The 24767-nt window shown below is 43.5% G+C and overlaps 1 protein-coding gene across 4 annotated transcripts in view; it reads right to left on the bottom strand.

Annotated features, from left to right (window-relative positions):
* The window catches only part of pomt2 (protein-O-mannosyltransferase 2), a 230678-nt gene that overhangs the window by 167009 nt on the left and 38902 nt on the right, over nucleotides 1–24767 (bottom strand). For all 4 annotated transcript variants that reach the window (XM_043701478.1, XM_043701476.1, XM_043701477.1 and 1 more), the window contains exons 5-6: nucleotides 13958–14066; nucleotides 3843–4002 (exon numbers count right to left, since the gene is read on the bottom strand). In XM_043701478.1, the coding sequence (XP_043557413.1) occupies nucleotides 3843–4002; nucleotides 13958–14066 (269 nt within the window). The remainder of the gene's footprint in view (nucleotides 1–3842; nucleotides 4003–13957; nucleotides 14067–24767) is intronic.

Raw genomic sequence — 24767 nt, 5'->3', positions numbered from 1 at the left:
TTTATCTTAGCCTGCTGGACAAACATTCCTCATTCCTGAAGAAGGGCTTGTGCCCGAAATGTCGATTCTCCTGTTCCCTGGATGCTGCCTGACCTGCTGCGCTTTTCCAGCAACACATTTTCAGCTCTGATCTCCAGCATCTGCAGACCTCACTTTCACCTCAATGCTGCACTGAACCATCTTCACAGTTCCCTCTAAACATCCTCTCTCCTCCCAACAGTGTTAAGAGATTTGCAGTAAGTAGTCATCTCCACACCTCTTACTGCGGTTGCCTTTTGTCGTTCATGGGATGTGGACATATTGCCAATCACTAGCTGCACTCATTACAGTGGTGGTGAGCTGCCTTCCTGAATCAATGCACTCAGTACCTTTACTCAGCTACACTGAAGGAACAGTGATTTTTTTCCAAGACAGGAAATAGGTAGAAAGAGGGAGAGGGATGCAAGGCAGGATTTCAGGGAGCTAGGGTGGAAGCTAAGAGCGAGAACAGAGTTGTTATCACTGGTTTGTTGCCTGTGCCACGTGATAGCGAGGCAAGGAATAGGGAGAGATATCAGCTGAACACATGGCTGCAAGGATGGTGCAGGAGGGAGGGTTTCAGGTTCTTGGATAATTGGGGCTCATTCTGGGGAAGGTGGGACCTCTACAAACAGGACGGTCTTCACGTGAACCAGAGGGGTATCCTGGGTGGGGAATTTGCTGGTGCTATTCGAGTGGGTTTAAACTAGCTCAGCAGGGGTTGGGAACCTGAGATGTAGTTGCAGTGCACAGGAGGATGACAGCAGGGAGGACAGGGACAGGATTTCAGGGTCATAGGAATGTGCTGGCAGATAGCAAGCTGGTTCAAAGTTGTGTCTACTTCAATGCCAGAAGTATCCGAAATAAGGTAGGTGAGCTTGCAGCATGGATAGGTACCTGGGACTTCGATGTTGTGGCCATTTCGGAGACATGGAGAGAGTAGGGTGAGGAATGGATGTTGCAGGTTCCAGGGTTTAGATCTTTCATTAAGAACAGGCAAGGCGGTAAAAGAGGGGGAGGTGTAACCTTGTTAGTCAAGGAAGTATAACGGTGGCTGAAAGAACTTTTGATGAGGACTCGTCTACCAAGGTAGTGTGGGCTGAGGTTAGAAACAGGAGAGGAGACACTGCTTGGAATTTTTTTATAGGCCTTCGCAGAGTTCCAGGGAGGTGGAAGAGAGGATTGGCAAAACTATTCTGAGTAGGAGTGAAAGGAACAGGGTGATCATTATGGGGTCTTTAACTTGCCCAACATTGACTGGAAATGCTATAACTCTAGTACGTCAGATGGATCAGTTTTTGTCCATTGTCTGCAGGAGGGCTTCCTGACATATTATGTTGACGGGCCGACAAGAGGGGAGGCCACTCTGGATCTGGTGCTTGGTAACGAACCAGGCCAGGTGTTTGATTTAGTGATAGTGAGTACTTTGGAGAGAGTGGCCATAATTCAGTTGCGTTTAGTTTAGCGATGGAAAGGGATAGGTACATGCCACAGGTCAAGAGTTATCGATGGGGCAAGGGCAATTATAATGCGATTAGGCAAGAATTAGGATGCATAGAATGGGATAGCAAAATGCAGGGGATGCAGACAATGGTATTGTGGAGCTGGTTTAAGGAACAGATATTGCGTGTCCTTGATTGGTATGTCCCTGTCAGGCAGGGAAGAAATGATAAGGTAAGGGAACCATGGTTTACAACAGAAATTGCATCTCTTGTTATGAAGAAGAAGGAGGCTTAGGTGTTGATGAGGCAAGATGGTTCAGATGAGGCGATGGAGAGTTACAGATCAGCTAGGAAGGATTTAAAGAGAGAGTTAAGAAGAGCAAAGGGAGGACACGAGCAATCTTCAGCAAATAGAATAAAGGAGAACCCTAAAACTTTCTATAGGTATGTGAGGAATAAGAGGATGACTAGGGTAGGAATAGGGCCATAGAGGTGGGAAGTTAAAGGTGGACCCTGTGGAGATCGGAGAGGTGCTAAACGAACATTTCTCATCAGTTTTCACTCAGGAAAAGGAGAATATTGTAGAGGAGAAGAATGAGGTACGATATAATAGATGAGAAAGGATAGAGGTTAGTTACGAACAGGAGTTATCAATTCTAGAAGGAGTGAAAGTAGACAAGTCCCCTGGGCCTGATGGGATGTATCAGAGGATTCTCTAGGAAGCGAGGGAGGAGATATTTGAGTTTTTTTGGCTTTGATATTTGAGTTGTCATTGTCTACAGGTTTAGTACCAGAGGACTGGAGGATTGCAAATGTTGTGCCCTTGTTCAAGAAGGGCAGTAGAGATGACCAGGTAAATTTAGACCAGTGAGCCTTACTTCTGCTGTAGGAAAGGTTTTGGAAAGGATTGTAAGAGATGAGATTTATAATCATCTAGCAAGCAACAATTTGATTTCAGATAGTCAACACGGTCTCGTCGAGGGCAGGTCGAGTCTCACAAACCTCATTGAGTTTTTTGAGAAGGTGACCAAGCATGTTGATGAGGGTAGGGCAGTTGACGTGGTGTACATGGACTTCAGTAAAGCCTTTGATAAAGTTCCACATAGTAGGCTGATGGAGAAAATGCAGAGGCATGAAATAGAGGGTAATGTAACAGGTTGGATTAGAAATTGGCTTTCTGAAAGAAAGCAGCGAGTGGTGGTTGATGGAAAATATTCAGCCTGAAGTCCGGTTACTCGTGGTATGGCACAAGGATCTGTTACTCTTCGGAGGGTCAGTATGGACTTGTTAGGCTAAAGGGTCTGTTTCCATTGTGTAGTGAATCTAGTCTAATCTAATCTAAATGTATTCCGTTTTCTAGCAGTTCACTTCATTGGCAACATATTCACAGGGATCCAGACCCTCCACCACTGATCCAGTAGCAGCAGTGTGTACTGTTGACAAGATGCAATGCAGAAATTCACGAACAATTCTCAGGCAGCACTGCCAAAACTTACAACAACTTCCAACTCGAAGGACAAAGGCAACAGACACATGGGCACACCATCACCTACAGGTTCTCCTCCAATCCACTCACCATACTGACTTGAAAGCATAATGCTGTTCCTTCATTGTCGCCGAGTCAAATTCTTGGAATTCCGTCCTTAACAGTATTGGGGATAAACCTATAGCATGTGGACTGCAGTGGATCAAGAAGGCAGCTCACCCCCACCTTCTCAATAAATGGGCAACAATTGTTGGCTCAGCCAGCAAAGCCAACATTGCAAGAGTAGTTTTTGAAAAAAATCCACTGTCTTCTAGGTAGCGCACGAACAGAATGTTTGTGGATGTCCTGCCGATTAAGCTTTGTCCAGTGCAGTGTCAACACCCAGGCAAAAGAAAAGCATTGCATCACATTTGTGCCTTTTGTTTTGTCAATGCACCTGTGGAATATGGGCATCGCTGGCTGGCCAGCATTTATTGCCCATTCCTAGCTGCCTTTGAACTGAGTAGTTTGCTAGGCCATTTCAGAAGGCAATTGCATTTGGCCTGGAGTCACTTGTAGGCCAGACACAGGGAGGATGGCAGATTTCCTTTTTGTGAAGGACATTAGCAACCCAGAATTCATCGGCCTTGCCTATCAGCCTTCTTGCATTGAAACAGATGAAATTTAATCCAACAGGCATTCCTCACTCCCTGTAGTGTTCCAGCCTGACCAGTCTCTTCATTTTACTGTTTCTCCTTCCAGCCTCGCACTTGCCTCCCCACTGTTGAGGGTCCCACCCCTCTGCTAATTTTCAGTCTTGCTGCTTAACCCAGTAATTAATGCACTGAGGCAGTAAAAGAACTGCTCAGAAAGAAACATTATCTCTAAAATACAATACTGTCAGAGTAACCACTTACCAGAGACACATCAAGAGTCCCAAGAAGCTGCCAGAGATCACAGGCAGTGTTAATTCCGACCAGAAGGATCACAAAAATTCCAACAAACTTTACCCCAAGTGCTCCAGCAAGATTAACTCCGGTCAGCATTAACCACTTCCACCAAGTTAGAGAGAAAGGCCTGGTAAAAAGAGAACAAATATAAAAACATGAATATTATAAGAGATTAATTTCATTCCTTGATCCAGATAATGCATAATACACACCCCACAGGGCAGCACACTTTAAATTTCAGAACACTACCCACCAATAGCTATTAGTATTTTGAGACTATTTAAGGAGAAAGTGAGGACTGCAGATGCTGGAGATCAGAGCTGAAAATGTGTTCTGGAAAAGTGCAGCAGGTCAGGCAGCATCCAAGTTCCTTGGATGCTGCCTGACCTGCTGCACTTTTCCAGCAACACATTTTCAGTTTTGAGGCTATTTAGCCTATTACGCTCATACTAACTCTTTCAAAGAGCTATCCAATTAGTCTGACAGCACTGCCTTTTTCTCATTGTCCAGATTTTTCCCCTTGAAATATTTAACTCATACCCTTTCAAATATTAATAATTAGTTACTATCAACTCTTCTGACAGCACATGCTCCATCAAGGTAAACATACAGGACAGATAAATACATACAAAATTAACACACAAAACTCAATAGCGATACATTACGCTAAGGCTAATAGAACAGGCAATGTAATCCATATGTTACAGTTTATAAAAATAACAGAAAGCAAACCTGACGGTATACATATACAAATCTTTTTAAAAAAGGTCAGAGTCATCACGACACAGAAGGAGACCATTTAGCTCAGTGATCTCTATAAAGCCAAACAGTCTTATTCCTATAACCTTGGGAGTTTATATCAAGCTGGCATGTTATAATTGGTAAAATGTTGGGGACTGAGCTGTAGGGCTCGTGATGCAGTGGTAGCACCCCTATTTCTGAGCCAAGAGGCCCAGGTTCAATCCCACCTGCTCCAGAGGTGTGTACTAATGCATTTCTGAACAGGTTGAATGGAAAAAAAAAATTGAGAAGTGACAAGAGTCATGTATTCACAGCTGCTAATGATATGAAATTTGTTGAGAATGTAATCTGAGACTAGAACACAAATGTGCCACAGCAGAAACAGGTTTGAATTCAAGGGACACTGGCACCAGGACTGGGGAAGGAGGGGCTATTCTAATGGGATTAGCTCCACTTGAGTCATGCTGGGAACAGACTCCTGGTGAATTGCATAAAAGGGCTGTGGATAAGCCTGTAAAATAGATGGTAAGGTGTTCAGTTGTATGAAAATTATGGGAAGAGTTAAGGGGAGGGAAGACTCTGGTTATTAACATTTCCAGAATAGGTAGTAGGGCAGAGAGTATGGAAAGTCTCAGGAATCTAACTTCACGCATGGCAGATAAAAGGGATAACTATGAGCAGGTCATCAAAGAAGGTAAGACTGAGGGTGTTGTACTTAAATGCATATTGTATACTAAACAAGGTAAATGAGCTTGTAGCATACATTGAAATTGGTGGGTACAATGTCATGAGAGAGATGTGGCTGCAAAGGGATCTGGGCTGGAAACTTAATATTCAAGGGTACTTTTCCTATTGAGAGGATAGGCAAATGGAAGAGGGGGTGAGGTTGCCTTGTTAATAAGAAATGAAATTGACAGCGAAAAGTAATATGGAGTTGCAGGACACAGAATCTGTGTGGGTAGAGTTGAGGAACTGTAAAGGAAAATACACCCTGATCAGAGTTCTGTACAGACCTCCTAGCAGTAGTCAGGATGTGGGGAAGAAAATAAATCAGAAGGTAGAAAAAGCATGTAAGAAAGGCATGAATATGCTAATCACGGGCGTTGTTAATATGCACGTGCACTGGGAAAGTCAGGTTGGTAGAGGATTTCTTAAAAAAAAGTACAGATACACAATCCTTTGTCTGAAACCCTCAGGGCCAGCTGGTTTCCAGAATTCGGAATTTTTCAGACATCAGAATAAGTGACTGTTTAACAGTGATATTTGAAAAATCTTACAGAACAGCAGACGCACCTGTGAGCACTATAAGCCCCGAGACAAAATTGATGCCACGTCACATCTGAGTGACATGGGTCGAGTGGGTGTGGAGTTAGAGTTGGAGTTGGAGTTGGAGTTTGCATGCCAAACAACCTTGTTACAGAGAAAAAAAAATCTTCACAGAAAGAGTTTTCAGATTTCGGATTTCAGATAAAGGATTGTGTACCTGTAATTTATAGAATGTCAACAAGTCTTTTTTGTAGCATCTTGAGGTACACCTGACTAGGGAACAGGCAAATCTGGATTTGGTGATGTGTAAAGAGGCATATTTGATTAGGGATCTTAAGATGAAGGAATCTCTAGGGAGAAGGGACCACAAAATGATAGAATTCACCCCGCAGTTTGACAGGGAGAAGGTGAATTAGATGTTAGAGCATTTCAATGGTCTAAAGGTAACTACAAAGACATGAAGGAGGAGCTGGTCAGAGTTAATTGGAAAGAAGCCTAGCTGGGGAGCCAAAGGACTAGCAAGGGCAGGGGTTATAGAGTCATACAGAATGAAAACAGATCCTTCAACTCAACCCATCAATACTGACTAGGTTTCCTTAACTGAACTAGTCCCACTTGTCTGCATTTGTCTCATATCCCTGTACCTATCCAGATGCCTTTTAAATGTTGTAATTGTACTCACCTCAACCACATCCTTTGGCAGGTCGATCCATAAAAGCAACACACTCTGCTTGGAAACATTTTCCCCTTACCTCTCTTTCAAATCTTTCTCCTCTCACCTTGAACCTATACTGTCTAATTTTGGACTCCTCCAACCTGGAAAAGACTTCGGCTACTCACCTTATCAATGCCTCTCTTGTTTTTATAAACCTCTCAGGTCACCACTCAAACTCTGATACTCAGGGGAGTAGAGTCCTAGCCCATCCTGCCTCTGCTTATAAGTCAAATCCTCCAATCTTGGTAATATCCTTGTCAATCTTTTCTGCATCCTTTCCAGTTTAACAACATCCTCCCTATAGCAGGGTGACCAGAATTGTATTTAGTACTTGAAATGTAGCCTTAACAATGTCCTGTACAACTGCAGCACGACCTCACAACTCCTATACTCAATGCTCTTACCAATGATGCAAAGCGTGCAAAATGCCTTCTTTGCCACCCTGTCTAGCTGCAACTCCACTTTCATGGAACTGTGCGCCTGCACCCCTTGGTCTCTCTATTCAATAACACTCCCTAGGGCCCTACCATTAACTGTGTAATTCCTGTCCTGATTTGGATTATCAAAATGCAACATTTCACATTAAACTCCATCTTCAATCCAGTAGCTTGATTGATCAAGACTTAGAGATGCCAGTGTTGGACTGGGGTGCACAAAGTTAAAAATCACAATACCAGGTTATAGTCCAACAGGTTTATTTGGAAGGACTAGCTTTCGGAGCGCTGCCCCTTCATCAGGTGATTGTGGAGAATAAGATTCTAAGACACAGAATTTATAGCAAAGGTTTACAGTGTGATATAACTGAAATTATATATTGAAAAAGACCTGGATTGTTTGTTATGTCTCTCATCTTTTATAATGACCATGTTAGTTTCAGTTCTTTCATATGTAAATTGCAAAACGTTTTTCCAAAGTTACATTCTCAAGTGAACATGGATTACAGTGAATTGAGGGGTGCATAGGTTAAGTTATTTTATTTTACATTCAGATTAATCCTCAGCACAACATCTTGGGCCAAAGGGCCTGTTCTGTGCTGTATTTTTCTATGTTCTACGAACTTTGACAATTGGTGTCATGACGGCCCGGATAAGGTTTTGAAGGTGTTAGCTCCCTGTGAGGCTATCTGTGCCACAACAGTCAGACTGATTTCAATCTAAAAAACATATTTACAGACTCTTACATGGAGTCTTGCAGTTTTTGAGTCAAGTAAAATGTAATTCTGCAAGTTCAAATTCACCCCACAAACTTATAAGTGTATGTGTGCATGCGAGTGTGTGTGTGGGAGGCAGTGTGTGTGTGTGTGTGTGTAAAGGACCCCTCCCACCATGTACGTGGCAGGTGCTCATGGGACTCAGCCAACGTTGTCTATCTCATACACTGCAGGCAAGGATGCCCTAAAGCATGGTACATTGGTGAGACCGAGCAGAGGCTACGGCAACGGATGAATGGGCACAGCACAAAAATCAACAGACAGGAGTGTTCCCTCCCAGTCGAAGGACACTTCAGCGGTCTGGGACATTCGACCTCGGACCTTAGAGTGACTGTCCATGCAGGTACAGCAGGTAGTGAAGAAGGCTAATAGCATGCTGGCCTTCATAACAAGAGGGATTGAGAATAGAAGCAAAGAGGTTCTTCTGCAGCTGTACAGGGCCCTGGTGAGGCCACACCTCGAGTACTGTGTGCAGTTCTGGTCTCCAAATTTGAGGAAAGACATTCTGACTATTGAGGGAGTGCACAGCTTAAAAATACGGGGTAGACCATTTAGGACAGAGATGAGGAGAAACTTCTTCACCCAGAGAGTGGTGGGTGTATAGAATGTTCTGCCCCAGAGGGCAGTGGAGGCCCAGTCTCTGGATTCATTTAAGAAAGAGTTGGATAGAGCTCTCAAGGATAGTGGAATCAAGGGTAATGGAGATAAGGCAGGAACATAATACTGATTAAGGATGATCAGCCATGATCATATTGAATGGTGGTGCACATTTGAAGGGCAGAATGGCCTACTTCTGCACCTATTGTCTATTGTCCTCCAAGGTGGACTTCGGGACAAGCAACAACGAAAAGTGGCCGAGCAGAAGCTGATAGCCAAGTTCGGTACCCAGAGGTTGGCCTCAACCGGGACCTTGGGTTCATGTCACACTACAGGTGACCATTGCACTACACACACACACAGACAGATGGACACACACATGCGCACATACACAAATAAGTTTATGGGGGGGAATTTGTACTTGCAGAATTACATTTTACTTGACTCAAAAACTGCATGAATCCACGTAAGAAGCTGTAAATCTGTTTTTTAGATTAGTATCAGTATGACCATTGCAGCACAAACAGCCTCACAGGGAGCTAACACCTTCAATACCTTATCTGGGCCCACATGACACCAATTGTTAAAGTTCACTTGAAAATGTAACTTTTTAAAAATGTTTTGTGATTTATATATGAAAGAACAGAAACCGACATGGTCATTCTACATTTTATCACACTGTAAATTCTGTGTCTTACACTCTTATTCTCCACAATCACATGAAGGAGCAGTGCTATGAAAGCTAGTGCTTCCAAATAAACCTGTTGGACTATAACCTGTTGTTTGGTTGATCAAGATCCTGTCGCGCTCTTAGATAACCTTTTTCACTGTCCACAAAACCACCAATTTTGGTATCATCTGAAAACTTACTAACCATGCCACATTAGGGAGATTTAAACAATCCTTCGATAAGCACATGGATGACTTTGGGATAGTGTAGGGGGACGAGCTGAGAATAGTTCACAGGTCGGTGCAACATCGAGGGCCAAAAGGCCTGTTCTGTGCTGTATTGTTCTATGTTCTATGTTCCATGTTCTATGCCTCCTATATTCTCATCCAAGTTGTTCATCTGAATGGCAAAAAGCACTGTCAACCCCAGGATTGATCCTGTGGAACACTGCTAGTCAGGATGCACAGCAGAAATTCATCCCAAGGAAGAAAAAAACATACTAAAGGGAGGACAAGGCAAAACATGGGCTGCCAAGGGAAGTCAGAGACGGCATACAAGCAAAAGAGAAAGTATATCATGTGGCAAAGATTAGTGGGAAGCCTTTAAAAATGAGCAGAGGACAAAAAGCAATACTGTATAGGGAGAGGAGATGAAATATTCAGTTAGGAAATATTCAGTTACAAGCTAGTAACTGGATACTCGACTTCCTGATGAACAGACCGCAATCAGTAAAGACAAGCGATAACACCTCCTACACAATAATCCACAACACTGGTGACCCGCAAGGCTGCGCATTCAGCCCCCTACTACGCTCCTAACACACACACAAAACTATGTGGCCAGATTCCATGACAAGATGGAGAACAGGAAGGAGACAGAGTGCTCAAAGGCACGACGTATAGACAACATTCACTCCACTGACATCAGTGAAACAAATGAGCTTGTCATGGACTTCAGGAAGCAGAGTGGAGGGCACACCCCTGTCTGTATCAATGGACTGTAAGTGGAGATGGTTGAGAGCATCAAGCTCCTGGAAATGATGATCACCAACAATCCGTCCTGGTCCACACATGTGGTCACTACAGTCAAGAAAGCACAGTAATGCCTCTACTCCCTCAGGAGGCTAAGGAAATTCGGCATATCCATAAAGACTGTCACCAACGTTTATAGATGCAACATAGGAAGCATCCTTTCTGGATGCATCATAGCCTGGTATGGCAACAGCTGTTCCCAAGAATGGAAGAAACTACAGAGTTGTGAAAACCAGCTTCCCATCCATTGACGTCATCTATACTTCCCATTTCATCGAGAAAGCAACCAACATTGTCATTTAAAAGGCATCAGGTACATGAATATAAAGCCAAATGCTGGCATATGGGACTAGATTAATTTAGCATATAGGATCAGCTTGGATAAGTTGGACCGAAGGTCTATATCCAACCTGTTCAGCTCAATGACTCCCTACCAAGAGCCCTCCTAGCCCAGTTATAATCTCTTCCACCCTCTTCTGCTGGGCAGAAGATATAAAAGTTTGTATTCGTATATGAACAGATTGAAGAACAATTTCTCCCCAGCAGTGATCAGACTTTTAAATGGACCTCTTTAATGTGAGCCTCGATCTCTCTCAGCATCTTCATAGCTATAACATTGTATCCTGCCCTCTGTTCTGTTATCCTGACGCACTTGTATAGTACAATCTACCTGTAAAACACCTAAGGCAACAATTTTCACTGTACCTCAGAACAAACCAAAAGGGCTACACCCTAAAGTTCTGAAGGAGCTATCTGAGGAAATGTGTCAGGAATCACCAAAGTCAGGAGGGTCTCAGAGGGCTTTTTAAAAAATTTATTCATTTAGGGATGTGGGCGTCACTGGCTAGGCAGCATTTATTGCCCACCCCCAATTGCCCAAACGCAATTAAGAGTCAACCACATTGTTGAGAGTCTGGAGTCACATGTAAACCAGACCAAGTAAGGATGACAGCTTCTCTCCCTAAAGGAATTGAGTGAACCAGATGAGTCTTTCCGACAATTGGCAAAGGATACACAGTCTTTAGACTCTTAATTCCAGATTTTTAATGACTTGCAACTCCACTATCTGTCGTAGCAGGATTTGAACCTGGGCTCCAGAACATTGGCTGGGTCTCTGGATTCACATCCAGTAATAATACAACCAGCCCATCGCTTCCTCTCATGGAAAATAGCTAAAATAACACTGAAGTGAGGCAGAAAATAGTAAATTAGAGGCCAGTTAGCCTGACCCCTGGGTCATTCGTAAGATTTGAGAGTTATTATTAAGGATGAGATTGTGGAGTACTTGGAAGTGCACGGTAAAATCGGACAGAGTCAGCACGGTTTCATCAAGGGGAGGTCATGATTGAGGAGTTAACCAGCAGGCTAGACAAAGGAAAGCCAGTGGAAATAATTTAATTGGATTACCAGATGATCTGTACAAGGTTCCCCATACGATAAGAGGGTAACAAGATCAGAGCCAATGGTATTAGGGGCAAGGTTCTGGCATGGATAGAGGACTGACTGACTGGCAAAAGGCAGATCATAGAGATAAAGAAGTCTTTTTCAAGATGGTAGTCGGTAGCTAGTGGAATTCTGCAAGGATCAGTATTTGGACCACAACTCTTCGCATTGTATATTAATGTGGAGAAAGGAACTGACAGCATTGTTGCTCAGTTGCAGATGACACAAAGATAGGTAGAGGGACAGTATTGAAAAAGCAGGGAGGCTACAGAAAGAATTGGGCAGGCTAGGAAAGTGGGCAAAATGTGGCAGATGGAACACAATGTAGGAAAGTATGAAGTTACACACTTTGGTGGAAAGAATAGAGGCAGACACCATTTTTTAAAAGTGGAAAGGCTTTGAAAATCAAAGTTAATATGCAGGTTCAGCTGGCAGTTAGGAGGGCAAATGCAATGTTGACATTCATTTCAAGAGGGAGGAGAAAATGAGGACTGCAGATGCTGGAGATTAAAGTAGAGTGTGATACTGGAAAAGCACAGCAGGTCAGGCAGCATCTGAGGAGTAGGGAAATTGCGTTTCAGGCATAAGCCCTTCATCAGGAAGGGCTGATGCCTGAAATGTCGATTCTCCTATTCCTTGGATGCTGCCTGACCTGCTGTGCTTTTCCAGCATCACACTCTCAACACTGATTCATTTCAAGAGAGCGAGAATACAAGAGCAGATATATACTGTTGAGCCTGTATTAGGCTCTGGTCAGACCACATTAGAATGCTGCAAGCAGTTTTCAGCCCCATGTCTAAGACTGGGTGTGATGACATCGGAGATGGACCACAGGAGGTTTATAAGAATAATTCCAGGGATGAAGGGCTCGTCGTAGGAGGAGATGTTGAGGCTCTGGGTCTGTACTCTGGAGTTAAAAGGATGGGGGGGAGAACTTATTAAAAATTACAGAATAGTTGGACGCCTGGATAAAGTGGTTGTGGAGAAGATCCGTTTCCACGAATCGGAGAGACTCGGACCCAACGTCACAGCCTCAGAATGAAGGGAAAACTCTTTAGAATGAAGATGAGGAGGAGTTTCTTCAGCCAGATTGGCAAATCTGTGGAACTCATTGTCACAGAAGGCTGTGGAGGCAAAGTCATTGAGTATCTTCAAGACAGAGAAATATAGGTTCTTGATTTGTAAAGGCATCAATGATAACAAAGAAAGGTAGGAAAATGGTTCAAGAAATGTATCATCTATGATCAAATGGTGAAGCTGATCTGATGTGCCAAATAGCCTAATTCTGCTCCTTTATCTATGGGGCTAAGTCTGATGTTATTCGCCCAATAGAAGAAAATACAAGATGTGCATGTTGGCTGACACTGGAACTTTGGGATGACTGCTGTGTGAATGAGTATGTGAAAAGCGCACACAAAGTTCCAAGGTCTGTACATTGTTGAGATTAGTGCAAAAGACCACCTTGTGCCCGTGCGTGGAAAATGCAGGACTTTATACAGGACCAGAGAGGAGAGAATAGGGGCAAGGGTCATGGGGAAAAGGTCAGCATGGAATAAGAGCAACCTGCAAGGACTCCATTCCATTTTCCCAGTCTCGGTCACATCTCTTCAAATGATGTCACCTTCCACAGAGGTGCTCCGGATACGTCTTTTGCTTTTGATTCAATATACAGTGTCAAGAAACCCTAAGAAAATTGGAATCAATGAAGCTCAAGAGAAAAACATCTCGCTGGCTATGTGATAACATAGAAAATCCAATGAAGTGACTGCCTCAATTCTTTTGGCTTGTTTTCGATTAGATCACTTTGCTCAGAGCCACTGAGGAATGGAAGACCCTCTGTTGGACAGTTGGTCAGTTAGCTGTAGGTCTCATTAAGTTACCTGCTTGGATTTCTAAGTCTGAGGAACTCAGAGACACCGTTTGTAGATTTTTCTGATTTTGAGGAAATAACTCAGAGATCTTTCTTACAGCTATCCCTTTAGTTAAGGGATATCATTTACTCAGAGCAAGCGCATGAGCGATGAAAAGAGTTGCCTCCATCAAACCTCTCCAGAAGTGAACAAATCAAATTTGTGGCAAAGTCCAGCATTTGTTGCTGAGCCGCATTCAGCATCAGGTCCTTTGCAAAACGAACTGTTTGTTCAATAAGAAATAAGATAATGAAACAATCACTATCTCTCTTTTAAAAGCTAATCTAGGCAAGTCTCCTGGCTTTTCTGTAAACAGCAGACAATCCCCAATTCTTCTGTGGCTTTTTCTTTCCAAAAAAATCAACCGAGAAATGTGCTTTTCCAGTTCTCACAATCTATAAATGTGTTCCCAACAACTCAGACCATTACCCCTTTGATTGGTGGCCTGCAAAGTTCCCAGCACAGCAACACCTCAATGCTCAAATTGTCAGCTTCTTACCTGTCTTTCACAGCATTGAACTTGAGCATGCTCAACACTGCTCCCAGAATGAAAAACATCAGAATCGGATCCAACAGGATATACTGCGAAATAGTGATACAGCCAGTATCTGCCAACAGAAATACAAAATAAATCTTTTGAGTCATCACAGGCTATAAACTGAACTGGACCAGCATCACAGACACCTCAGCAACAGGATCAGTGTCTCGATATTTGGCATTGACTAACTCCCCAAAATCCATCAACCATCCAAAGTTTAAATTCAGGTTGAGGCAGATGACTCAAGTCACTTGGGTGAATGTAGCTACAACAAGTGAAGAAAAAGCTCGAGACCATCCAGAACAGAATAGATTGTGGAGTTTGCACATTCTCCCCGTGTCTGCGTGGGTTTCCTCTGGGTGCTCCGGTTTCCTCCCACAGTCCAAAAATGTGCAGGGGTTAGGTGAATTGGCCATGCTAAATTGCCCGTAGTGTTAGGTGAAGGGGTAAATGTAGGAGAATGGGTCTGGGTGGGTTACGCTTCGGCGGGTCGGTGTGGACTTGTTGGGCCGAAGGGCCTGTTTCCACACTGTAAGTAATCTAATCTAACAGAGCACTTCACATGAAGTGTGTTGCTAAGGTAAAGCATTTCAATTGATATAGATTGTGTATCGTATGATTGATTAAAAGTTTACTATTAGTCGGATCATTGAATAAGACGACATAAAAGTACTAGAAATTATTTAACTCAAACTTGTATAAATTAATTAAATAAGTAGAGATGGCTGGACACGTGATGTGCTGTAGTTGTATGATGTGGAAGCTGGCTCATCTGATTGTGAATGGCAGTGACCACATCTGCAGCAAGAGTTGGCTGCTGGAAGAACTCGATCAGAATTGATGATCTGGAATCTGAGCTTCACCTGGATGCTTTGTTTCAAGAGGCAGTCACATCCAGCAGATTACATAATTCAAGTTCAGTCAGTGATCAGGAACAACATGGTGTGACTGTAGGTGAGGCAGGTAGGGGGACTCCGAGTTCAGGAGTGGAGGAGCCTCAGCCCCTGAATTTGTCCAACAGGTATGAGATTTTTGCTCCTTGTATAGATGAGGAAAAGGACTGTAGACAGGATGAGCCAGCTGACCACGGCACCATGGTGCAGCAGGCCATTCAAGAGGGGGGAGCAAAAAGACAAGTAGTTTTTAATAGGAGATTCTATAATTAGGGGGACAGATAGTATCTGTTGTGAGCTGGATCGGGAGTCTCGCATGGTGTGTGCCTGTCCGGTGCCAGGGTACAGGACATCTCCGAATGGCTTGAAAGGATATCGGAGTGGGAGGGAGAGGATCTAGTTGTTGTGGGTCCACGTTGGCACTAACAACATAGGCAAGGCTAGGAAGGAGGACCTGTTTGGGGAGTATCAAGCACTAGGAAGGAAATTGAAGAACCTGTCCTTGAGAGTCATAATCTCCGGATTACTGCCCGAGGCACGTGATAATTGGCGTAGGGATAAGAAAGTTAGGGAAGTAAACACATGGTTAAGGGATGGGTGTGGGAAAGAGGGATTCCGTTTCACAGGACATGGACAATCAGTTTTGGAACCGGGGCGGGGGAGCAGGAGATCTGTACCAATGGGACGATCTCCAACTGAACTGATCTGGAACCTGTGTTCTGACGAAAAGGATGAATAGGGTGGTCACTAGGACTTGAAATTTGTGAGTCGGGGAAAGTGAAAAGGAAAGCAAAAGGGAATATGGAGTCAAGTAGAAAGTTAAGCAGCAGGTTAGCAAGTGTGCAAGGTTTAAGTTCAATACAGACTAGGAATGAAGCAAAAACGAAGGATAACTTAGGACATATTACTAGATGTGATGGAAATTATGAGGATAAGAAAAATAGCATTAATGTGCTTTACCTGAATGCTTGTAATATTCGTAACAAAGTAGATGAATTAACAGCACAAATCATTGTGACGTGGTAGGCACCACAGAGATGTGGTTGCAGGGGGTTCAGGCTTGGCAGTTAAACATCCAAGGATTTACAACTTATCGAAAAGCCAGGGAGGTGGGCAGAGGGGGAGGGGTTGCCTAGTTAGTTAAGAATGAAATTAAATCAATGGCATTAAATGAGATCGGGTCAGATGATGTGGAGTCTGTGTGGGTGGAGTTGAGGAACCACAAAGGCAAAAAAACCAGGATGCGAGTTATGTACAGACCTCCCAGCAGTGGTCAGGACCAGGGACGCAAGATGTACCAGGAAATAGGGCAGAAAGGCAAGGTCACGGTAATCAAAGGGGACTTCAATTTGCAAATACACTGGGTAAATAATGTTGCCAGTGGATCCAAAGAAAGGGAATTCATGGAATGCTTAAAGGATGGCTTTTTGGAACAGCTTGTGATGGAGCCCACAAGGGAGCAGGCTATTCTGGACTTTGTGCTGTGTAATGAGCCAGACATAATAAATGATCAAGTAAGGGAAAACTTAGGAGGGAGCGAACATAATGTAGATAATAGACAATAAGTACAGGAGTAGCCCATTTGACCCTTCGAGCCTGTACCACCATTCATTATGATCATGACTGATCATCCACAATCAGTATCCTGTTCCTGCCTTATCCCCATAACCCTTGATTCCATTATCTTTAAGAGCTCTATCCATCTCTTTCTTGAAAGTATCCAGAGACTTGGCCTCCACTGCCTTCTGGGGCAGACCATTCCATACACCCACCACTCTCTGGGTGATGACGTTTCTCCTCAACTCTGTTCTAAATGGCCTGTCCCTTATTTTCAAACTGGGTCGTCTGGTTCTGGACTGACCCATCAGCGGAAACATGCTTCCTGCCTCCAGAATGCCCAATCCTTTAATAACATCCTCCTCACATTTCACCCTGCCACCCAGCTTTGTATCATCAGCAAATTTGCTAATATTACTTTTAATACCTTCATCTATATCATTAATGCATATTGTAAACAGCTGCAGTCCCAGCACTGAACCTTGTGATACCTCACTAATTATCGCCAGCCATTCTGAAAGGGACCAGTTTATCACTACTCTTTGCTTCCTGTCAGCCAGCCAATTTTCAATGCAAGTCAGTATTTCGCCCCCAATATCATGTGCCCTGGCTGACAAAGGAAGTCAGGAAATGTATCAAAGAAAAAGAGAGAGCCTATGAAGTGGCCAAGAGCCCCGGGAGATTAGAAGATTGGGAAGACTACAAAAACAGAGGATAACAAAGAGGAAAATAAGGAAGGAGAGAATCAAATATGAAGGTAAGCTAGCCAGTAATATTTGAAATGAGAGTAAAAGGCAAAAGTAGAGATTGGGCCGCTCCAAACTGATGTAGGAAGGCTAGAGATGAGAAATAAGGAAATAGCTGAAGAACCTAAATACTTTGTCAGTCTTCAGAGTGGAAGACGTGAGTAATATCCCAACAACTAAGGAGAGTCAAGGGGCAGAGTTGAGTATGGTAGCCATTACAAAAGAGAAAGTGCTAGTAAGGCTAAAAAGTCTAAAAGTTGATAAATCTCCTAGCCCTGATGGGCGGCATCCTAGAGTTCTGAGGGAGGTGACTGAAGAAATAGTGGGGGAGTTGATTGTAATCTTTAAAAAAAAACACTGGAGTCAGGGAAAGTCCCAGACGATTGGAAAATTGCTGTTGTAACCACCTTGTTCAAGGATCAAGACAAAAGATGGAAAATTATAGGCCAATTAGCCTAACCTCGGTTGTAGGTAAAATTGTGGAATCCACCATTTAAGGATGAGATTTCTAAATTCTTGGAAGTGCAGGGTCAGATTAGAACAAGTCAGGATTTAGTAAAGGGAGGTTGTGCCTGACTAACCTGTTAGAATTCTTTGAAGAGGTAGAGGTAACAAATAGGTTAGACCAGGGAAACCCAGTGGATGTTATCTACCTAAACTTCAAAAGGCCTTTGATAAGGTGCCTCATGGGAGGCTGCTGAGCAAGGTGAGGGCCCATGGTGTTCCAGGTGAGCTACTGGCATGGATTGGGGATTGGCTGTCTGACAGAAGGCAGAGAGTTGGGATAAAAGGTTCTTTTGCGGAACGGCAGCTAGTGACAAGTGGTGTCCCGCAGGGTTCAGTGTTGGGGCCGCAGCTGTTCACTTTGTATATTAATGATCTGGATGAAGAGACTGGGGGCATTCTGGTGAAGTTTGCCGATGATACGAAGTTAGGTGGACAGGCAGGTAGTTCTGAGGAGATGGGGAGGCTACAGACAGTTGAGGAGAGTGGTCCAAGAAATGGCTGATGAAATTCAATGCGAGCAAATGTGAGGTCTTGCACTTTGGAGAAAAGAGCACAGGCAAGGACCATTTTATAAACGGTGAGAAAATTCATAAAGCCAAAGTACAAAGGGATCTGGGAGTGCTAGTACAGGATTCTCTAAAGGTTGATTGCTGGTTGAGTTTGTGGTTAAGAAAGCAAATATAATGTTGTCATTTATCTCAAGAGAGTTGGAATGTAAAAGCAGCGATGTGCTACTGAGACTTTATAAAGCTCTGGTTAGACCCCATTTGGAATACTGTGTCCAGTTTTGGGCCCCACACCTCAGGAAGGACATCCTGGCACTGGAGCGTGTCCAGCAGAGATTCATACGGATGATCCCTGGAATAGCAGGCCTAACACACGATGAACGGCTGAGGACCCTAGGATTGGAAGGGTGAGGGAAGATCTAACAGAAACTTACAAGATAATGCATGGCTCAGAAAGGATGGACGCTGGGAATTTGTTTCCATCAGGCAGGGATACTAGGACCTGTGGGCACAGCCTTAGAATTACAGGGGGTTATTTTAAAATGGAAATGAGGAGACACTTCTTCAGCCAGAGAGTGGTGGGTCTCTGGAATTCATTGCTACATAGCGCAATGTTAAATGTTTTCAAGGCACAGATTGATAAATTCTTAAACTCGCAAAGATTAAGGGATACAGGGAGAGTGCAGGTAAGTGGCTTTGAAATGCCCATCAACCATGATTGAATGGTGGAATGGATTTGATGGGCCGAATGGCCTTCATTCCACTCCTATTTCTTATGGTCTGACCGAGCACTGTGACAAAATATCTGAAAATAAACCTTCCAGCTCAGCGAGCAAGCTTACAACCTGAACCACAAACCTTCTTGACAATCGCAAATAAGTATGCAATATTGCAGATTTTGCTTTAACAATAAAAACAGAAGTTTAACATACAAAACAGGGGGATCGAGTTTAAGAGCAGCGAGATTTTGCTGCAGCTCTACAAGTCCGGTGAGACCACGTTTGGAATATGGTGTCCAGTTCTGGTCGCCCTACTATAGGAAAAATATAGAGGCTTTGGAGAGGGTGCAAAAAAGGTTTACTAGGATGCTACCTGGACTGGAGGGCTTGCCTTATGAAGAAAGGTTGAATAAGCTCAGACTTTTCTCTCTGGAGAGAAGGAGGGAGAGAGGAGATCTGATCAAGGTGTACAAGGTAATGAGAGGAATAGATAGAGTTGATAGCCAAAAAAGTTTTTCCAGGGTAGGATTGACTGGTACGAGGAGTCATAGTTTGAAGATATTAGTTGAAGATATTAGGAGGAAGGTATAAAGGAGACGTCAGAGGTAGGTGCTTTACGCAGAGAGTTGTGAATGCATGGAATGCGTTGTCAGCGGTGGTGGTGGAAGCAGAGTCATTGGAGACATTTAAGCGACTACTGGACATGCACATGGATAGCAGTGAGTTGAGGGGTGTGTAGGTTAAGTTACTATATTTTACATTAGGATTAAACCTCAGCACAACATCGTGCGCCAAAGGGCCTGTTCTGTGCTGTACTTTTCAATGTTCTAAAAAAATAAACATAAAAGAGAATAAACCAAATGGGGTTGTTTCCCCTCAATATAGAGTCTGGGTATAATGGGAAGTGCTTCAGAATAAAGCAGTGCCTATTTATGGCTGAGATGAGAACAAATTTTTACTGAGCATTGATAAGCTTTGGAAAGTCCTTACCACAGACAGGTGTGCAGGCAGTCCTTGTGCATATGGAACGCTGAGATAGATAGATCCTTGACCAGACAGGGTGTGTTGCAAAAATATAGGAAAGTGGGCATGAAGAACGTTAGATCAACTATGATCCTGGAGAATAGGTGAATAGGCTCCAGGATCCAAACAGCCGTTTCCTGGTCCCTTTACATACAGTTTTATGGTCTTAAGCTATTTATATGAGAACACAAGTTTAAAAATTTCAATAAAAGTAAAATTCCATTAAATTTTAACAGTATCCCAATACAGTTCTCAAAAACCAGGGCCAACACCCTTCATAGAACATAACAGCGCAGTACAGGCCCTTCAGCCCTCGATGTTGTGCCGCCCTGTCATACCAATCTGAAGCCCATCCCATCTACACTATTCCATGTACGTCCATTTGCCTGTTCAATGACGACTTAAATGTACTTAAACATGGTGAATCTACTACCGATGCAGGCAAAGCATTCCATACCCTTACTACCCTCTGAGTAAAGAAACTACCTCTGACATCTGTCTTATACCTGTCTCCCCTCACTTTAAAGTTACACCCCCTCATATTTGCCATCACCATACTTGGAAAAAGGCTCTCCCTGTCCACATTATCTAACCCTCTGATTATCTTGTGTGTCTCTATTAAGTCACCTCTCAACCTTCTTCTCTCTAACGAGAACAGCCTCAAGGCCGTCAGACTTTCCTCCTAAGACATTCCTTCCATACCAGGCAACATCCTAGTAAATCTCCTCTGCACCCTTTCCAAAGCTTCCACATCCTTCTTATAATGCGGTGACCAGAACTGTACACGATACTCCAAGTGTGGCCATACCAGAGCTCTGTACAGCTGCAGCATAACCTCCTGGTTCCGGAACTCAATCCATCTATTAATAAAGGCCAAAACACTGTATGCCTTCTTAACAACCTGAAGAAGGGCTTATGCCCGAAACGTCGATTCTCCTGCTCCTTGGATGCTGCCTGACCTGCTGCGCTTTTCCAGCAACACATTTTCAGTTCTTAACAACCCTGTCAATCTGGGTGACAACTTTCAGGGATCTCTCTGCTCACCTGCACTCCCAAGAATCCTACCATTAGCCCAGTACTTTGCATTCCGATTACTCCGGCCAAAGCGTATCACCTCACACTTGGCCACATTAAACTCCATTTGCCGCCTCTCAGCCCAGCTCTGCACCCTATCTATGTCTCTCTGCAACCTACTACATCCTTCGTCACTATCCACAACTCCACCGACCTGAGTGTCGTCCGCAAATTTACTAACCCACCCTTCTAAGCCCACATCCAGGTCATTTATGAAAATGACGAACAGCAGTAGACCCAACACCGACCCTTGCGGTACGCCGCTAGTAACTGGACACCAAGATGAACATGTTCCATCAACTACAACCCTCTGTTTTCTTTCAGCAAGCCAATTACTGATCCAAACTGCTATGTCTCCCACAATCCCATTCCTCCACATTTTGTATATAGCCTACTGTGGGGAACCTTATCGAACGCCTTGCTGAAATCCATATACACCACATCAACTGGTTTACTCTCATCTACCTGTTTGGTCACTTTGTCAAAAAACTCAATAGGATTCGTTAGGCACGACTTACCCTTCACAAAACCGTGCTGACTGTCCCTGATCAGATTATTCTTTTCTAGATGGTTGTAAATGCTATCTCTTATAACCTTTTCCAACACTTTACCAACAACTGAAGTGAGACTCACTGGTCTGTAGTTACCAGGGTTGTCTCTACTACCCTTTTTGAACAAGGGAACCACATTTGCTATCCTCCAGTCCTCAGGCACTATTCCTGTAGACAATGATGATTTGAAGATCAATGCCAAAGGCTCCGCAATCTCTTCCATTCCTTCCCAGAGGATCCTAGAATAGATCCCATCCGGCCCAGGGGACTTGTCTATTTTCACATTCTGCAGTATTTCTAATACCTCTTCCTTGTGAACCTCAATCTCTTCTAGTCTAGATGCAAGTATCTCTGTACCTTCCTCGTCAACATTTTAATTTTCTATAGTGAACACTGTCGAAAAATATTTATTTAGTGCTTCCCCTTCACTGTACAAAATGAGATTTGACTGAGCTGTAGGTTCCATGCCCATTTGAGAGGACTACTACCAGTGCCACATGCTACTGAGTAGAAACAGCAATTCCAAGAGATGAACACGCGGCTGAAAAGATTGTACAAGGGGGATTGTCTCACATTCTTGGAACTTGGAGTCTGGTACTCGAGGAAGCGGGTACAGTACAAATTGGATGATTGCACCAGGGCAGGAACACGGCAAATGTCTGAAGACGCATATTTGCTAGTGTGCTTCGATTTTAAATGTGGGAAAGATTTTAGCTAAAATAAGACCATAAATCCAGAAGGCACAGGAGCAGAATTAGGCCACCCAGCCTACTGAAACTATCCACTTTTCAACAGTGGCTGATAAGTTTCTCAACCTCATTCTTCTGCCTTCTTCCCATAATCCTTGATACCTTTACTAATCAAGAACTTATCTCTGTCTGAAAGACACTCAATAACTTGACCTCTCAGCAATGATTCCACAGATTAACTACCCTCTGGCTGAAGAAACTACCCCCATCTCAGATCTTTAGGGTTGTCTCTTCACTCTGATACAGTGCCCTCAGATTGTATCCTCTCCTACGCATGGAAACATCTTCGCCACGTCCACTTTATCCAGGCCTCTCAATATTCTTTAAGTTTCAATGAGATACCCCACTCATCCTTCTCAACTACAATGAGTCAAGACCCAGAGTCCTCAGCTGTTCCTCATATGACATTTGAAATTATGCAAGTAGTCGTAAAATGATACAGGTCCACAGATGGAAACTGATCATAAGACATAGCAGCAGAAATTAGGCCATTCAGCCCACTGAGTCAGCTCCGCCATTCAATCATGGCTGATATGTTCCTCAACCTCATTCTCCCCGTAACCCTTGATCCTTAAGAACCTCTCTCTCAGTCTTAAACATACTTAATGACCTGGCCTCCACAACCTTCTGTGGCAGTGCATTCCATATATTCACCACTCTCTGGCTGAAGACTTTTCTCCTTACCTCTGTTCTAAAAGGTCTTCCCTCGCTTCTAAGGCTGTGCCCTTGGGACTTAGTCTCTCTTACTAGTGGAAACATCTTCCCAACATCTAATCTATCCAGGTCATTCAGTATTCTGTATGTTTCAATTAGATTCCCCTTCTTCTGAACTCTGTCTGAAAACCAACCCTCTATCACCACCCTCTGTCTTCTACCTTTGAGCCAGTTCTGTATCCAAATAGCTATTTTCCAAAAAGAGTATGCGCACTGCTCTGCCCTCTGTTACTTCAAAAATCTCAATCAAGTTAGTAAGACAAGATTTCCCACGCACAATGCTGTGTTGACTATCCCTTATCCTTACCTTTCCAAATACATGTAAATCCTGTCCCTCAAAGAACTCTGAGTTGTCAGGCATGACCTCCCCTTGATGAAACAAAGCTAACTTTGCCCTTTTTTACCATACACTTTCAAGTATTCAGATCGCATCCTTCACAATGGACTCTAGGATCTTACCCAGGACTGAGGTTGACCCTTTGGCCCAACTTGCTCATGCTATTCAGTTTTCACAATTAAACTAGCCCTATGTGCCTGTGTTTGGTCTATATTGCTCCATACCTCACCCATCCATGCACATGTCTAAATGTTTCTTAAATGATAAAACTGAACTTGCTTCCACCACTACCTCTGGCAGCCTATTCAAAGCATTCACCACCCTTGTGTGAAAACATTGCCCCCATAAACTTTTGTATCTCTCTCCTCTCACTTTAAATCTATGCCCTTTAGTTTCAGATTCCACACCATGGGGAAAAGCTGTTGGCTACGTACCTTATCTCGGCCTAGATTTTATTACATGGAGGCACTGGTGTTGGACTGGGGGTGGACAAAGTCAGAAGTCACATGACACCATGTTATACTCGAACAGGTTTACTTGATGAAGGAGCAGGGCTCTGAAAGCTTATGACTTCAAATAAACCTGTTGGACTATAATCTGGTGTCGCGTGACTCATGATTTTATAGAGCTCTAATCAGAGAGGGTGAAATCAATGACAAGAACAAGACAGAAAGGAGAGTAAGAGAATGTAAGAGAAGGGATAAAGACATGCAAAGGTCAAGATCAAACAAGGCCACAGTGAAAAATAATGGGAACTAGACAAGTAATAATAAAAAGAGAAGCCTTAAAGCACAGAGCATTCACTATAGAAGAATGGATCAATTGATTAAGCAAATGGGTGAAAATATGAATTATATAGTCAGGACTACAAAGACATGGCTGTAGGCTGACCAGGGATGGGAACTGAATATCCAGGGGCATGGAGTTTTTGGAATGACAAAGAGGAGAAGGCAGTGGAGTAGATTGATGGTGATGGTTAAGAGAGGAAATTAACATGATAGCAAGGGAAGACATTAGCTAAAGAATCATAGAATCCCTACAATGTGGAAAGAGGTCATTTAGGAGAAAGTGAGGTCTGCAGATGCTAGAGATCAGAGATGGAAATGTGTTGCTGGAAAAACGCAGGTCAGGCAGCATCTAGGGAACAGGAGAATCGACGTTTCGGGCATTAGCCCTTCTTCAGGAAAGAGGTCATTTAGCCCATCAAGCCTACACTGACCCTCCAAAAGGGTATCCCACCCAAATCCAGACCTCTACCCTAGACCCGTAACCATGCATTTAGCATGGCTAATCCACTTAACTGGCACATATCTGGACTGTGGGAGGAAACCAGAGCACATGGGGTGGAAATCCACACAGAACATGCGAATTCCACAGACTCATTCGGAAGTGGAA

This window comes from Chiloscyllium plagiosum, chromosome 12 (assembly GCF_004010195.1).
Source record: "Chiloscyllium plagiosum isolate BGI_BamShark_2017 chromosome 12, ASM401019v2, whole genome shotgun sequence".
In the NCBI taxonomy this organism is placed as follows: Eukaryota; Metazoa; Chordata; class Chondrichthyes; order Orectolobiformes; family Hemiscylliidae; genus Chiloscyllium; species Chiloscyllium plagiosum.
Note: the sequence above shows the minus strand (reverse complement) of the source record. Positions and strands in the feature narration are given on the sequence as shown.